General features: G+C 35.7%; 1 protein-coding gene across 14 annotated transcripts in view; it reads left to right on the top strand.

Annotated features, from left to right (window-relative positions):
* LOC120636036 (basement membrane-specific heparan sulfate proteoglycan core protein-like) overlaps positions 1–16,718 on the top strand; it is a 223,810-nt gene that overhangs the window by 147,426 nt on the left and 59,666 nt on the right. For 9 of the 14 annotated variants that reach the window (XM_039907291.1, XM_039907285.1, XM_039907284.1 and 6 more), the window contains exons 9-12: positions 15,387–15,497; positions 15,924–16,034; positions 16,266–16,412; positions 16,496–16,609. In XM_039907291.1, coding sequence (XP_039763225.1) covers positions 15,387–15,497; positions 15,924–16,034; positions 16,266–16,412; positions 16,496–16,609 — 483 coding nt within the window. Of the gene's footprint in view, positions 1–4,369; positions 4,494–15,386; positions 15,498–15,923; positions 16,035–16,265; positions 16,413–16,495; positions 16,610–16,718 lie in introns of all 14 variants that reach the window. The other 5 variants (XM_039907294.1, XM_039907292.1, XM_039907288.1 and 2 more) reach the window with 3 other exon arrangements.

The following is a 16,718-nucleotide window of genomic DNA, read 5'->3' as shown; positions in this document are numbered from 1 at the left end:
ATTATTACTAATAGGTCATAATAATTATATTAATGCAAGTAGCAGCTTTTTGTGACAGAGCTCGTCCGGGGAATTACAACCGCCTTGCTTATTTCTGCCGCTAAGCAGCATTTTTGCAACGCTGTTTTAAGATATGAGGGGCGAAGTTTTCGGTGAGGTTACAGGGGCATGAGGCTTAGCACCTAGCCTCAAGTTAATCAACATAGGGCGGCACGTCGCAGGACAAATGGTTGATTCTCAACTTACATTACCATCAGCAGGGCTAGCACGGGCGGGAGGTAAAAATTATATCCCCCGACAAGGGTTATAATACACGTGCCCACCTGCTGAATCACTGGAACATGAAATAGGAGAAGTTTACCTCCGTTTATTAATACACATATATTATTTGGATATTATTTCCACTTATGCGCCAGTGCTCTGAGAGTGGATAAAGCTATGGGAGAAGGAAACAAAAGAATCTCATAAGAAGGTTAAGCAGCAGTGAGACATTAATAGGCTAGTGATGGTGTTTTTGAAGTACTTAGTAATTAGTCTGGTATTATGAGGGTTTCATTTAGGGTCTCATAGAACAAACAAAGCCCGCTTAAACTACATTATGTTTACAGTCAATATAAGATTGAAAAGTGTTCTAAGTTAATACAAGATCGTTACGAGATTTGTTTTAAAACTGGTCAAAAACTGATAAATTTTGCGAGATAAATATAACCATCAATCGGGTTTAATATAGGCACAGAAAACTTCTACGAAAGTCTTTTATTTTTTTCTAGTTATTATTCAAGTTATATATCACTGAAAATTAGTAGTGTGTCTAATTTTTTTTAACTGGATAGGCAACGGTTTACAACTATCATGCCTGAAGGAAAGCAATGATGCGGTATAAGATGGGAGCACTTGCCTAAAAATATCTATTCTCTCTTGCCTTGAAGGCATTCAAGTTGTATGTGGCAGGAAATGCCTTTTCTTTCTTGCCTTGAAGTTATTCAAAATATATGTGGCAGGAAACACCGATACTAATAATATTTAGTAACAGTCTGAAGAAGTTTACGTGTTAAACTTTATACAAAGGTCCCCCTAAAGGTTTTAATAGAGAATGAATGCTTGTAGAGTTGTATTATATTTTTCAAATTTTGATTCTAGCTTTGACTGCAGCTTGCTTTCTGGCAACGTGCTTCAGTGCTTCGAGAAATTTTCTCACTATCACAGTATATCAGAAATTCTACGCAGACGAAGTTGCTTTAACGTAGTCAACAATATTCCAATAACGCTTTATTAGGTGATAATATATAATGTGAAGTGCGTTGCGACAGTGAATTTAAATCCGAGTTTTTTTTTTTAATTCGTTATCTTTGGACTGATAATAAAGCTATAAATCGTAGTATATGAAATACCTACAGCATGAGTTTACTATTGCTTAGTCCTAATCGAGAAAAGCATAGCGAGTGTTAAATACTTACATAGCTGGTAAAAGTGGGTAATTATCCAATAAATTATTTAATGGAACAAACCAAAAACCACTCACAGCAGAATAATGCATCGCGGCCATTTTTTGAGTAGCTTTATAGACGATGCGTTATAGAGTGGTGGAAGGCAAAGGTCAATGATGCTATTTTGGTAATACTACTGAAGTTCTGCCATGTTGATCTAGTGTTTAGCATATGGTACTAAGGATCCTAGGTTCGATCCTGGTCGGTTAATAAATAAGTAACACATATCGTTAAAAGGATCAGAAACAATACTACTGAGAATACGTTGATTACGGTTACGGTTTTTACCGGATTACGGTTGTCTTCAACAGCAGGTGTTAGTAATCGTAAAAACCCGCCAAACTGTAGAGCAGCGGAGTGGTGGGTCCGTGCTCTAAACTCACCTAAAAGATAAGCGGAATGCGCGCAGCTGTGGTATGTTCCTTTATATCATAGATATCATTATATCGTCAGATATCAATACGGGTGTCTGAAACATAGAAAACACATGTTTTATACTACATAATATGATCGGGGGTTTGAATGCAAAACTGAAGAAACTTTTCATCTTTCATTTAATATATAATAAGGCTTATTATAAATTTATAAGTTCTCATGTAAAGTAACGCATCTACATTAACGTAAATCGGTGATTTTAAATGAAGACGGAAAGGTGAAATTTAACAACTCCATCGAAATTTTAACGTCTTTTAACTTCACTCCAACGTTAAATATGTCAACTTGATTAAGTAACTCTAGTAAGTATCTATTTGTTAACGAAAAATCCGTTACCACAATATCTCAGCAAGGTATTCTACTCGTATAATGTCCTCTTATTACAATAAAATTACATGACGAAACTTTTTTTTCAAAATTGAAGTCTTCTTTTTCTTTTAAAATTGAGGTCACTATTCTTAAAGAAGAGTGAATGAATGAATGAATACACTTTTATTGTACACCACATAAACATATAGTAAAATTATAAATAAAAATTGGTTGTCTGTAAAGTCGGCTTACTATAGATAGTTGAATGTGACAACGTCGTAAGAAAATACTGATGGAATGGTTGCATTTCTCACAAGAAAATTTTAATTTTATTTGTTTGATAGATATTATCGTTGCTATAAACCATTGACACCACATTCACTTTTCACTGCACTTCATCCTTGCCGAAAACATGTAAATGTATTATTGTATAGAAGCTGTCCACGCGGACGCATCGCTGACTCAAGTAGGAGAGAGACAGATGTCGAACGCGAAGGTTCTTTGTCGCTCGTTCCGCGCTCTCGAATGGAGCGCCTAGAATGGAACGCCTCAAAGCGAGTTAACGCCGCATACGTCATGTTTTTTCGTGCGTGCAGCCGGTTCCAACGAATTATAAGACGTTGTCACGTCACGTCACAATTTGGCGGCAAAAGTGACATAGATACAAAGAAAAATAATGAATACATAATATGTGCAGCAACGGTGCATTACTTATTTAAGTGATCAGAGTGCCTAGTGTGAAATATTCTACCTAGGTTTACTTATTTTTTTAATTAATATTTATTTATATTTTTATCGTAATAATAAAATGAAGATAATAATTTTGAATTTATATTAATATCCTAAAACTGCTTAATAATGCCTGTTAGGCGGAACCAAGTCCGCCGGGTGGGCTAGTTATTTATAGATTATTATAAAATCCAGTGAGCTATGTAAATAAGCAGTCCTGTCTATTTGTTTAAAACATTTGTATCGTGTGTGTGTACGTACTAGCGGATGCCTGCTACTTCGTACACTTAGTTATTCTCGCGCGTCGCCGTGCGCTATGTTTCTGGCACGTTTTAGTAACAGATCATCGTCGATAACGTTCAAGCTAAAGTTCTAAATTATTAACTTTAATGAAAAAGTTTATCTAACTTAAATACCACAGACCTTTTAAATATTTATTCTGATAAGAATTATAAAAATACTTCTTAATTCTAGGTGGATGATAGGTTTATGTTTTAGAACTATTCAACAGAAACAACTCTCCGATATTAGATTATCTTATAGTGCTAACGTTGTAAGCAGCTCTCATATTGTTATATTTTTGCAAATTATATTTAAAATAACAGAAATGTTGGTTTCCTCACGATGTTTTCCTTCACCGTTAAAGCAAGTGATATTTAATTGCTTGAAACGCACATAACTTAGAAATGTTAGATTAGATGCCGGGCGAACTCGCCGCCCTGAAAATCAGTCAGGACTTCGAATGGGCTTCTTTTGTTTAATACTTTACCAACATCTTAAATGCAAATTTTACAACTTGTTTTCCTTTCTTTACTGCGGAACCCTATTTTTCCATTCTGCGGCGTGCCTGCGGCGCGATTGACGTAAACATCAGCTACATGTGATCAATGATCGTAGGTTTATTTACAGCGATGCTATTGAAATCTTGTTAAACATTCTGACAACCTAGATTTCGGTCATTAAAGTTATTAAAGACATCTCATTTAGTTCAGTCTTACAAGAAAATCGTAAAAGTCGCTTGAAATTAAACACTTAAAAGCCGATTGAAATTTAAAATGAATTGTAATTTAGTCCTCGAAAACATAAGGTCTAGGCATCTATTTACAAGACTTTTGTTGGTTGATCTTGCAGCCATTACATTAGATGGATACACAAGTTGGCAAATAAAAAATCACGAGCCGCCTGTGATGACAAATTCAGCCTGACTAGCTCCCCTTGATTAAACATAAAAGCCTTTAAAATGCTATATTTACACGTTCCGCCCGTTTTGTCGTTTACCTTTATCAATACACTATCCAGCTTATAGCGATTTCAACTGCAGAATCACATAAAGTCGTGTGGAGTGTGTGGGAACCGTCGCAAGTGATTGGGGGATTGTTACATTACAATCTGATAATTACTTTGTTCAGAACCCGACCTGGTAAAAACGAAATAAATGCGACAACAAAGTGATTAAAATGATCATACATAGAGGGACCTTGGTGTCCCTTCTCGCGATCATATCAATCGTGCGAGCACAAAACCTCATCTACCGTAAGTACTATTTTTTTTTATATTTATATTCCTCATCTTAGCATTTTGAACGAAAGCTGATAGATTTGCGATGGTGCGAAGTTATAAGGTTTAAAAATTACCTTTTCAATCAAAAGGTGGTTCTTGGACTCTATAAAACCAACGAGGTTGCAGTATGAGAAAAATTGGACCAACTTTACAGTTCGGTAAAAACTTTTTATTGATGTGCACGATACTTTGTCTACGGGGTGAATACCAAGCTTCCATGGGTTTAACCATAGATAAGTTGGTTGACTTGAACCCTATTTCGGCTGAGCTGAATTAAATCATATAGAAATGAGACAATTTTATAGATCGGTTACAAACGAGTAACGAGGTTCTGACGGCTGTCGAAGAAAGTGTTTCAGAATTGTGGTTCAAGGCACTGTCTCGATCTGCTTATTTTTTAAACTGGTAAACAACTTGTTATGAAGAATTTGGCATTACTTGTATTTAAAAAGCTGGCAAAATTACCTTCATAAAATGTTTCGACTTTCATCTCTTCGGTTAAGACAATTTCACACATTAAGTTTGAAGATAATTGATATTGTTCACTACAAATAAACATGAAACACACAGTCGCAGGAGTGAGGTGAAGGTAGAGCGGGGACGGTAATTTTTTATCAGTTCATTTGAAAGAAAACAATCCCATAATCACTTCATAAAAGTCGACTGACTGACATTCTTGCGCGAATAAAGGACCAAGTGGCGAGTGCAATCTCAGATAATTTTCGACCGAAGTCCGAAAAGGTACAAAGGTACAACCTGATCTGTACCTATTATATATAAACATAAAGATATTATGTTCCCTTTGTTTAGATTGTTGGGCTACATTAATTACAAAGTAGGTTTAAAAGTAACCCGATAACCGTGCTCAATACAAGGTAGTGATATCTACAGGTGCATTCAAGAACAATGGAGCAAAATTCCGCAATCACTTACATCGCGAACCATCTTCGCCCCAGCGACTGTGTGTTTTGTGTTTTAATGTAGGGTTCAAAAGGCGTGTTCAATTATTTTGTTCGGTCATTTCACTGTGCAGATTGTTTGGTATCATGCGCTTTAGAAAGTTTAGACAGGCCTCTGATTATATACTATATTAAAATCTTAACTAAGCATAAAATGCATTTTATGACGTACATTTTGACAAAAACAATTGCTGAGTATCTTCTCGGTAGAATCTGCAGCCTCCAAACCGGAGAAGGACAGACTTGTTGTTTTAAAAATGAATGAATGTAGATTTTTTCAAGACAAATCCTGTTATGTATTCAGTTTCAATGTTATATAATTTTTGTGTTACGTATACAATATCAATCTGAATCAGTAACCAAGTAAGAGGGTTGGACGTTCTTTTCGAAAAGCGACGATTCTTCGAAATTTTTTTTATTCGGTTCTGAGAGCATCTTGACTGAAACAAAAGAAGTACTGGTACGAAAGACCTAACTAACCAACGTTTCAATTGATCAATAACTAGAAATTATTAGATAGTGTATTTTTTTGTGACGTCAATTTTGCCCTCCAAAATCTCTTTGGGCCAGCGTTTGGCAAAGCTCTTTCTTCTTAGGCTGTATCTTATCTGTGGCATATTACTTTCAATAGCAAATCTAAAACTACTTGGGATCAAGTTATAAATATTATTATATTCAGCCTGAGCCTCATAAATGAACTCCGTTCTTTTCTCTCCGTTTAAGCTTTTTAAGAGTTATAAAAAGCTTAAATATATGTATATATAACATCGCAAGAGTTATAAAAAGTATTTATAACTCGTACTTGTGACATTCTTCATTTTATATCATCATGATACCCTGTGCATACCCTCTATGCACGCCACTGTTTGTAAGTATAGTAAAAAATATTTCTATCAGTTCAACTCTATATGTTTCGCTATTCGGACATCAAGGGGCGGGCCATAATCAGACTGCCGTTCCGCCAGCAAAAACAATAATTAATAGCCCACTGCTAACAGATTGTTTATTACTAACATTTTAATTTGTTTCTATATGTGAGTATCTAACTGCCGCTTTGGTCTAGTCATGCTTCGCTATGGATATTTTTCGGTTCGATTTTCGGGTTGAGTTTTACTGTTAAAACTATATGCATAAATAATTAAAGCTCAAATGATTTTACATTAGTACATTTTTTTAAAATGTTGTATTTCGTGTGCCGAACTTGTTTTCCGAGCAAATCTTCTAAACTCAATATTCATTTATGTAAGTAGGGTGACTCTATATGCTCTTTTGAAATCTCAAGTCTGGTTGGTCAAGGTTGTAGTTCCAGAGGTGCGAAGCGCAGATTCTACCGAGAAAAAGCTCAAAAGAACTCAAGAGTTGCTCTTTTCCAACATCAACAATTTAAAATTAACATTCATTTTTCATTCTTGTAACAAAGGAAAGCAGAACGCGATGCTTCTAAGAAACCTTCGCAAAATATACCGTTTTCGATTAGACTTTTATAGGCGAATTCTCCGAATTTCGCGGAAAACAGCTAGTCCACGACGGTAAATTAGAAGTTTAGTAATCCTTGATTGGCTCAGATTAATTGGCATAAAAACAAATATGTTCCTACTGATAAATGTATAATCCTGCCGTAGGTTTATAAGATAGTACGTAGCACATTAACTTGAAAACTAGGTGAACTGCGACCTCCTCAGTGCATACTCGTACATGCCTAATTCACTTCAGTAACAAGTCCTGATCATGAGGTAATTGATCTGACAAGATACCGACTATTTAATATTCATGGCCCTTTGTCACTGGCGTCATGTTTGGTGCAAAGAGGTTTATCGACGCCTTTAAAGTATGAAGGGCCCTCGATTTAAACTGCTAACATCAGTAGGTAGCAAATAGCAGTCGTTTACATTTGGGGCCGATTTCGAATGGATAAAAAATATACTATCATAATCTGTCAAATAAGTAAACAAGATAAAGAAACAAATAAAATAATGAAACCCGACTCTGAATAACACAGAAAGTGTTACCAAGGACGCCTTTTTGGATTGGTTGTCATATTGCTCTTTAAAGCTCATGATAATAACTAAGGTAAGATACCTCCCGGTGTCTTAGTAGTCATTACTTATAATACTCAGAAAGCTAAGAGAATTCAATGACACATCATATCTATAGATGATATTATGTCTGTTACTAAAGAAGAGTATAAACTTTTGTCTTAAAGCCATTTTCGAGAGCCTTCATGTCAAAACTTCTTAGCTCTAACACTAGCGAACAGATAATGGCTACCCACTATAGGTCAAGGGTCACCGTAATCAGTATCAGAAGTGTATAGGTTGTAATTCCACACGCTGGCCAGTTACATATTGGTACATTTCACACACCTTTGAGAACATTATAAAGTACTCACATGCATACAGTTTGCGATATTTTCCTTCCCTGTGACTTGATATTTAAACCCTGAAACATAACTCTGAAGTTAGAGGTGCGTGGGGATCGAACCTGCCCCTCCCCCAAAGAGAAGCCGAAGTGTTAACCACTAGGCTCACCGCTCCTTATATTAAATAACAACATCGAAAAAAAATGGGAAATTTACAAACGCTGATATTATAATGGTAATGGGTGCATTTACATCCATTGTAATATTTGTCAAACGACCCAGTAGGGTTCACGAGAGATTAACCACAGGGGGAAGATGCTATTAGCATGACAGAGAGCAGCCAACGAGAGTGCCTCCAGAAGCTATTTTTGCGCACTCGCTACTTAAAGCTGAGCGTCCATTTTATTCAAAACTTAAGATCTACATACACGATCAGCATTAGAACTGCACAACCGTGGCAAAATTGCAAATTTTAAACAGGTTTTGGTTCGGTTAGAATACCTGCATTGAAACAGACTCAAGCTGCAGTGTATTCTGTATTTTTTCTTCATTCAATAGAATTAGAAATGTACGACCACCATGCAGCTGGTCTCTCTGGTCATACAGATACAGGCACTGTCGATAAGCAGGGCGTTTATTTGCATTAGTTGAACTAGCATCATCAGTTACTCCAAACTCCATCTCTCGGAAAGAATTACAACCCGCATTGGAGCTTCATAGGGTTGTTAGCTCCAAATTATTGCTCCCTAATGAGTGTGGGTGAACAGTGGGACGTTAATAATGAATATGTCATAATGATGATTAAACGTTCAAATTGATAAAGCGTATTGATTGATTTTGTTTAATTTATACATGTCACTTGCTTTAACGGTGAAGGACATCGAAACCTGTACGCCTGAGAGTTCTCTCTCTTCATAATTTTCTTCAAGGCGCGTGAAGTCGACCAATGCCGAACTGGCCAGCGAGGCGGACTATGGCTTAAACCCTAGGGCCGGTAATAAGTAAATAAAAGTTATACGTAATACGGTAAGTAAAAGTGCAAGTTAATGCCCTATTTAAACCGGAATCCAGATGCATAATATAACATAGGATTTTTTTTCTATCTTGTCACCTAATAATACACATGATTTGCATATTTTATAAATTACTATTGTGTCGTTTCCTTTCACTAACGATATACAAATAAATATCTCCGCCTGATAAAGACCCGTCTCACTTTGACGGGTTGGTCTTTATAAATTTAGATCGTCCATTGTTATATTGTGTGTTTGGTAAACTTAAACAGTCGCGACCCCACCGAGCGGTTGTCTCCATTCTCATAATCAGGGCCCTGATTCTGTGTCACTGACATCACACTTGTTAATGCAATTGGAAAGAGAACATAAATACTAAAGCAATTGTTAGTTTATTTAAGTACTAGCGGACCATCGCGACTTGGTCCGCGTATGAGTCAATCGAGAAGCTGGAATAGATCAGATGCTAACATCATAATCATCGTGGCTAGCTATGTACCTACTATTATTTAACGTGGTATCCTGAGTTAGTAAGTTGTCACTATTTTAGTTGATACATACATACATACAAACTTTCGCATTTATAATATAAGTAGGATGGTACGCATGCACTCGATCGTTGTCCCATATGCCTTACGTCTTGTTATCTGTGAAGAATTATGTCCTTGATCTCCGACAATATTCATCAGATCTTCATTAAAATTAGACAACACATGCTTGACCGTATACACTTTCAAATAAAATTAAAATCGGTTCAAATTTAACGGAGCTATGAAGTAAAATTGATAAAAGTTTTCATCTTATTTCCCGGAGGAAAGTTAATGTTTATAAGGATAAAAAGTACCCGGAATATCAGCTACCACTATAAAAAAAAATATTTAAATCCGTTCCATAGTTTTCACGTTTTACCCGGACAGACAGGCAGACAGCCAGACAAAAATTAAATATAAATCTGTTTTGGACTCAGTATCGATTATAAAGCATCCCCCGGTCAAAATTTTCAAAAGATATTAAATGTACAGAAATCTTCGAGTTACAGTTTTATTATAAGTTTATTATGTGTGCAGAAATCTTCCAGTTACAGTTTTGTTATAAGTATAGATGTAGAATTGTCGATGGCATCACAGAATTCATTTCACATTAAGGTTAAATGACACAACGAGCCTCCTTTGCCACTTAACATCTGTTTATCCTATCTATACCAAAGTCAAACTCTAAATTCATGCGTACTTAGTTCATTTCACTAACAACTACTATTGCAGGTCGAAGTTATGAAATAGACATTTCTTTTTCTTTACTGACGACTCTAGTTCGTGCCTTTTCTAAGCTACTTGACACTGGCAAAGTACATTGTGCTGTTTTGGCACTACGAAAAGCCATAAATCAAAAGAAGAAGAAGAAAGTCAAACTCAAAACTTTTTTATTAAAAGGCTTATTATATAAATGCGCTAAAAATATTAATGATTTTTTTTGCATTATTGTTTGAGAGTGAATTTTGGAAGACGTGCGTGCCTAGGAATGCCTTAATTTTTTTAAATATGAATTCCGAAACATTGATTATTCTATATTTAATTTAATTTTTACATGTTTATATGAAATTCTTCTAATTTTGGGAGAAGGCTGGTGTCCTGAAGTGAGCTGGTCATGGATTTTAAAGATGAAGGACGCACACCATTCTTTTCCGTTATAATAAAATTATATCTAGCCCCTACCCTCGTATTGATACGAAGTAGTAGGGAGGTACTAGCCACGGCTGAAGTCTCCAAATCGGCATAAAACCTTTAAAAAAAGGTAGGAGGTTTTAAGCCTTCTCTTTTCCGAGTCAAAAATTATAAGGTTATATTATAAATTAGTTGAAGCAATCAATGTTATTGGCCCAAAGACTAATCATGTTAAATGGACTAAAAATTTATCAAGTAGTACGCGGTTTTGTAACGAAGGGTCCCGTAGCTATCTTTGAGCGAGTTAACTAGAGAACTATATATATAGATTCTAATTTTAAAAAAGGCAAATGCGTGAATATAATTTACTGGCTGTACCCTGCCACACTTTGCTGTGGCACATTGTGATTGAATGGTTGATATTTTTGATGAAAAATAGATAAAAACAAACCTTGTTGCGTATTATATCATGCTAAAATTTCATCTCGATTGGTGCAAAACTTTTTGAGTTTCTGAAGCGTACACAAACCAACTTAACATTTTATATATATAGATGTATGGGGCCAAAAAATATAAACCAATTTGAGGGGTTCTCATACAAGCAAATAAAGTTCCACACCTCCGGTTCGTTCAAATTTGCGTCCTGTGAGCCTCTAAACGCGCGCTTTTTTGTCATTGGTTACACGCTGGACGCAATTTTGGACTCCTCTAAGGACGCATTTGTACACCGCAGCTTGGCTTGGCCTAAAATGATTCCTAGTTTTATTATTTTTTTAAAGAAAGGGGGTAGTTCATACCTGGTTACCTAATGATTATTTTCGTTTAGAAGTTTCCAGTACCAGCCCAAACTTAATAAACTGGCGGAGTCAAACCCTGTGCCTCGTTCCCAGTTATTATCATTAACATATTATGATAATAATCGTTAAAGACCGCCAAGGCTGGTTGATCAATACTTCTATTCCTTCTCTCGGCTATATAGCCTGATATGCTCAGCACTGTGACAAGGAATATACGAAGTTTCACTAGTCGGGAAGGCACCTCAATAAGAAGAGAAAATATTACACCAACATTAGGCCAACGATGATTCCTCTACGGAACCATAAAATGGCCTCCGTAAAACCTCGGGGACAATTTGGTAATAAGGGGAACCCTGTGCCTGGTGCAGACCGACTACTTATAACACAGTTTAATTTATTTGCCGATTCTACCTTGTTTGGGGCCCATTACCTGAGTGGTACTGATATACGAGGTAGGGTTTCAATAGATAGGGCATATTATTTTTATAATATGCCCTATTTTTTTTACCTATAAATACATGATAAAAAAGCCATGTATTAACTTCAGCATCGGCGTTATGAGAACTGTAGGTAAAGCGCTTAGGCCGATTTTTTCTATGCATTTTTAAATCCATAAATTTGGCATATTTCAGAAAATTTAGACATCAGAATTGAAAAAGTTAAGTTGTCATCGCACTTCTGGTCAGCCAAAAAGCATAAATGAACGAATGTATTACTAAAGAAAATAAATAATAATATTGCATAATTTAAACCACTCGCGTGGCCAAGATACGCCGCATTTGCTAAAACATCAAGACCTCTAGTCTTTCCCATGTTGTGCTTCTTTAAAGAAGTTTGCTACTAATTTAGATCTATAAATATATCGCGTCGACCTTTAAAATCACCCAGTACATTAATAAAAATCTTGAAATAATAAAAAAAATTAGATACGGACCTGCCAATTGGTTTAAAAAAATGAGCATAGTATGTTTGGGCGCTACAAAGATACAGGCACAAATTTGATTAGTTCATAGAAAGATGTTTAACATCATTGACTATGAATCGTGTAATGCCAGTCAAATATATTAAACTTACACAAAATACCCTATCCATCTGAATATTTTTATTCGTAACGCTTAATGTCGTGCTCTTCCTTAAGCCCACCTAACCTTGATTTACCAACTTTATACATTTCGCTGTTACTGATTTTCCATATTTAGACATCTGATTTTATTATACATAATTTAACAAAAATATTATGTTCAGTGTCTACTCTAAAAATTTGCGCAATTAGTCATCATCATCATCATCAGCCTATCTCAGTCCACTGCTGGACTAAGGCCTCTTCATTTGCACGCCATCTCGGTCTATTGCTGGTTAGCTGCATCCAGTTCTTCCCTACTTCCTTTACAATATCATCTCTCCATCGAGCTGGTGGTCGGCCAATGCTTCTGTGTCCAGTGCGCGGTTGCCAATCCAGAATCACTCGGCTCCACCGCCCGTCCTCCCTTCGACATATGTGACCCGCCCAATTTCATTTCAGGGCCGCTGCTCTTTGAACGATGTCAGTGATTCCAGTTCGGTTTTTGATCTCTAATCTTATCTAATCTTCTTATCTAAACCGCAAATTGTAGAGCTATTTAAAAAGCTTTTTTAACTTAAGGGAAAGAGTCGCTTACAAGCTTCCACAAACAACGGTATTATGCTAGGTGCTACGTGAGGTGAGCGTGATGGCATTGGTTCTAGGAATGCTGCGTTTTATTGCATTTATTTATATTGTTATATAGTTTTTATTTTCATTCCTGTGAAAACAGTTCGTTTTACTGGCCTCCAAAGTAGCCTAGATCAGTAACCAAGATTCATAAAAATGTATATCCTAAAATTGAAATTGTCCCTGTGTTCTTCGCCTCCCTATGGACAGGATCCCTGTGAGAAATTATATTAAGTTCGGTGTAGCAGTTGAGTGAGAAGAAACAAACAATTAAACTGATACACTTTTGTGATGTATAATATTGGTATGGTGTTATAAGTACAAATTGTATAATACGGTAGAAGTCAACTTCGATTAAAATAACCACTATATATTTAATTGAATCAGCGTTTTTTTTTAATGTATACGTGCACAATTTCTTAATGTACAAAACAAACCTTTTTTTTAAATTGAAAAGTTCTATACTTGTGGTTTTTTTCTGCACTCTGTAGATGAGTAATAATTTTGTCTCAATGATACAGTGTTATCATTTTATATGGCCTTGTGGTTATTATGATTATGTATGGTATCAATTAAGTACCTAATCAGGTATTCATTCGTTTTATTGGATTGGTGCGAATTACTTAACCAACTGGCATTTGGTTTTCTATATTGTACACAACTGCAGCAAGTGGGAACATTAAAATGCATTCTCAACCAGTCTAGGTAGCCACGGCCTAAATTGTTTTGAGCTTGCGTCATGGTGGCTTAAATGATTTGCCTTGAGTTAATACCTGAGCAAAGAAGGTTCAATAATACCAAGTACAAATTTTAATACTAAATATTAATTACATTTCTTGTTCTTGGTCAGACGCCACTTCAAGTTTAGTTACCTGCCCATTTTCTAACAACATTGATAAATATTAAAATAAGCTGCAGAGCTTAGTTTCATATTCATTAAACTAATCGGTATAAGGATATCGATTCATCTAATCATTATCGTCACTCGGCTGGACAGCACAGGTTTCTAGACTAAAGAGAGAAATAGACCTCTATTAATAAACCCCTCTAATCTTAAAATTAAAACCGGAAAGAACGCGTAAATGTCGCCTTATAAAGGTGGCCAAAGTGTTGAAGCTCCGTTCAAGCGGAGCTCATATACGGAGCAATGTTTAAAGATGGGGCCAGCCACTCCGGGTGTCTTTTATCGGGTGCTCTCGGGAATGCTTCATTTGCAAAAATGCTAAGTTTGTTAATGGATGCACCAACCACGTTTAAAAAAATTACATTGTTGTTTTGAATATTACATATAAATGACACTTGTTTTTCCTACTTTAGCACCCGCAAAACTGTTCAAAGGCCATTCGGCAGATGTCTAAAAAAGTATTTTTTCAAAATTTTAAAGAACGATTATGAACAGATGCGAATGAAATGTGTAATGTTTTTCTGAATAAACACTGATAAAAGTTAAAAATATAAGCTTTCAAGAAAAGCATCTTAAGCTATCTCGAAGTTGGGCCCTATTTAGTATACAACGTTAAGTTTAGCACGTAGGCCTGTCTCCGCTCACGGAATGTTAACTATGTAAAGGTGTTTCTGAAAATATTTATGCGGGAAGAAATGGCAGGAAAATCTCTGTGTAACGTCGCGTTTTTCTTACATTTTATTGTCGATTTATACAAACATGTTTGTATGAGTGCTACGTGACCGCATTCCATTGATGATAGCTCATGTGTTTCTCGGTAATAAATTTCAATCAGGTGAGGTTTTTTTTGAAATTCTGCACCCTAACACGTTAAAACCTCAGCGGTAAACCTTACCACTAGTTCATAGTGTAACTTAAAGTCAGTTTACTCTTTATTCATAATATCTTTACGTTAGGTACTATGTAACAAGGTGTAAAATAAAGCCTTAAGTTTTATTGTAATATATTAAACTCAAAGGACAACCTATCCTAAAATAAGGCATTTCCGTTCTGAACAGCCAGCCCGATTCTTTGCGTAAAAAATCAAATAGCTCTTCTGTCACTAGGCCATATAATATCAATCTGAGAAAGTCATGAATTCTTCTACCACATTTCCCTGCATATATTTCACTTTAGACGGCATTCGAGTGTTGACTAGCTAATTAACAGTATCAATATAACTTTACGCTAATTGTTGATGTTTCTACGGGAATCTTACAGCTTCTACCGCATGTACAATATTTGCTATTTACAGACTCATCGCGCCATCTAGTTAAAAGGTTACCTAAAACTAGAAAATCCGCTTTCGAAATAGATGGCGTTGTTGGAAACTTTGACAATATTTTGTAGCGACTGATGTTATTATTAGATCCAGTATTACGACATTCAACAGTGCCATACTCCTCAAGGAATAATTTTACTAAATGTCCTATTTTGTCCATAGAATCATGTGGCACAGACGACTTCCACTGCAACGATGGAAAATGCATCGAAAATTATCGTCGCTGCAATCGACAAATTGATTGTCCTGGTGGAGAAGACGAAGCTTTTTGCGGTAAGTAAAAGTAGTCATGGATAATGTAACCTCACAAAAAGGTTTCTTCACATATCTCAAAAGTTGTTAAGTATCTATTATTTTTTATAAGATTGATGTTTTTGTTAATAGTAGTGGTCTACTCAAAAATTTATTTGAATGCGTATAAAAAATAATTTGTGATCAACTCAAAAGAAGCTAAGCTTCTAACATACGTACAAGTCTAATATACGTAAGTAGAGACACGAGGTTCCCTGTCTAAGATGTTATTCGTAAAATCGTTTCACTAGATTAATGTACCGTACCTACTTAACAAATTGTCATTCTTGTAAGTTTATTAAATAATATTACACACTAAGTATCAATAGTAGTTCGTTTGCTTTCGTTTACAATTACACTAAAAACCACGAGATATAAACAAAATGTAACTCTATTGTGTGTCAGCAGAATGTAGATCTGATGAATTCCGGTGTCAAGATGATGGCTCCTGCATCGAAAATAGAAAACGGTGTAATGGTAACAACGAGTGCAGGGACGGTTCCGATGAACTTAACTGTGGTAAGTTGAAAAGAACTATACTTTACTAGCTTTTTTTGAGTAATCTTTCCGTCCTCAAGCTACAGATACTTCAAAGTAATAATATTAAAGTTTTGCCTTATGTTACATTTACTAGTTTCAAGCTTAAGGATGGATGTAAGATACTTTGGCTACTAATATTCTAGGTCATTGATCATCATTTGAACATTAGAAATTTTTTGCATGCTTCCTCAATAACATTGGAACGGTAAGTAACTCGATTAATTTATTGGACTGGTGACCATGTTTGCCACGAAAGAGGTAAATTCCGATGTAAGGATGGCTCTTGTATATCACTACTTTTACGATGCGACGGCTTCAGAGACTGTCCACGCGATAATAGTGATGAACTAGGCTGTCGTAAGTACCATATTATTAACTAAAAATATTGAGGCAAACTATAAGGATATTTTAATACTAACACTTTTAATGCAATTTGAAAGCATGCAGCTCAGATCAATGGCAGTGTGATCATGGCAATTGCATTAAGCGCAGTAAACGTTGTGACGGTCGTGTGGATTGTCCTACTGACAGATCCGACGAGAGGAATTGCATTGGTAAGGGAATTAATGAAGTAAATACTGTGAATTAGTAGGTAGAGTACTCGGTAGTAAAAATTACACATTCAGCTTTAAAAAGAGATCATCGTCGTCGAACAAACAACAG

Source organism: Pararge aegeria, chromosome Z (genome assembly GCF_905163445.1).
Source record: "Pararge aegeria chromosome Z, ilParAegt1.1, whole genome shotgun sequence".
NCBI classification, from domain to species: domain Eukaryota; kingdom Metazoa; phylum Arthropoda; class Insecta; order Lepidoptera; family Nymphalidae; genus Pararge; species Pararge aegeria.
Note: the sequence above shows the minus strand (reverse complement) of the source record. Positions and strands in the feature narration are given on the sequence as shown.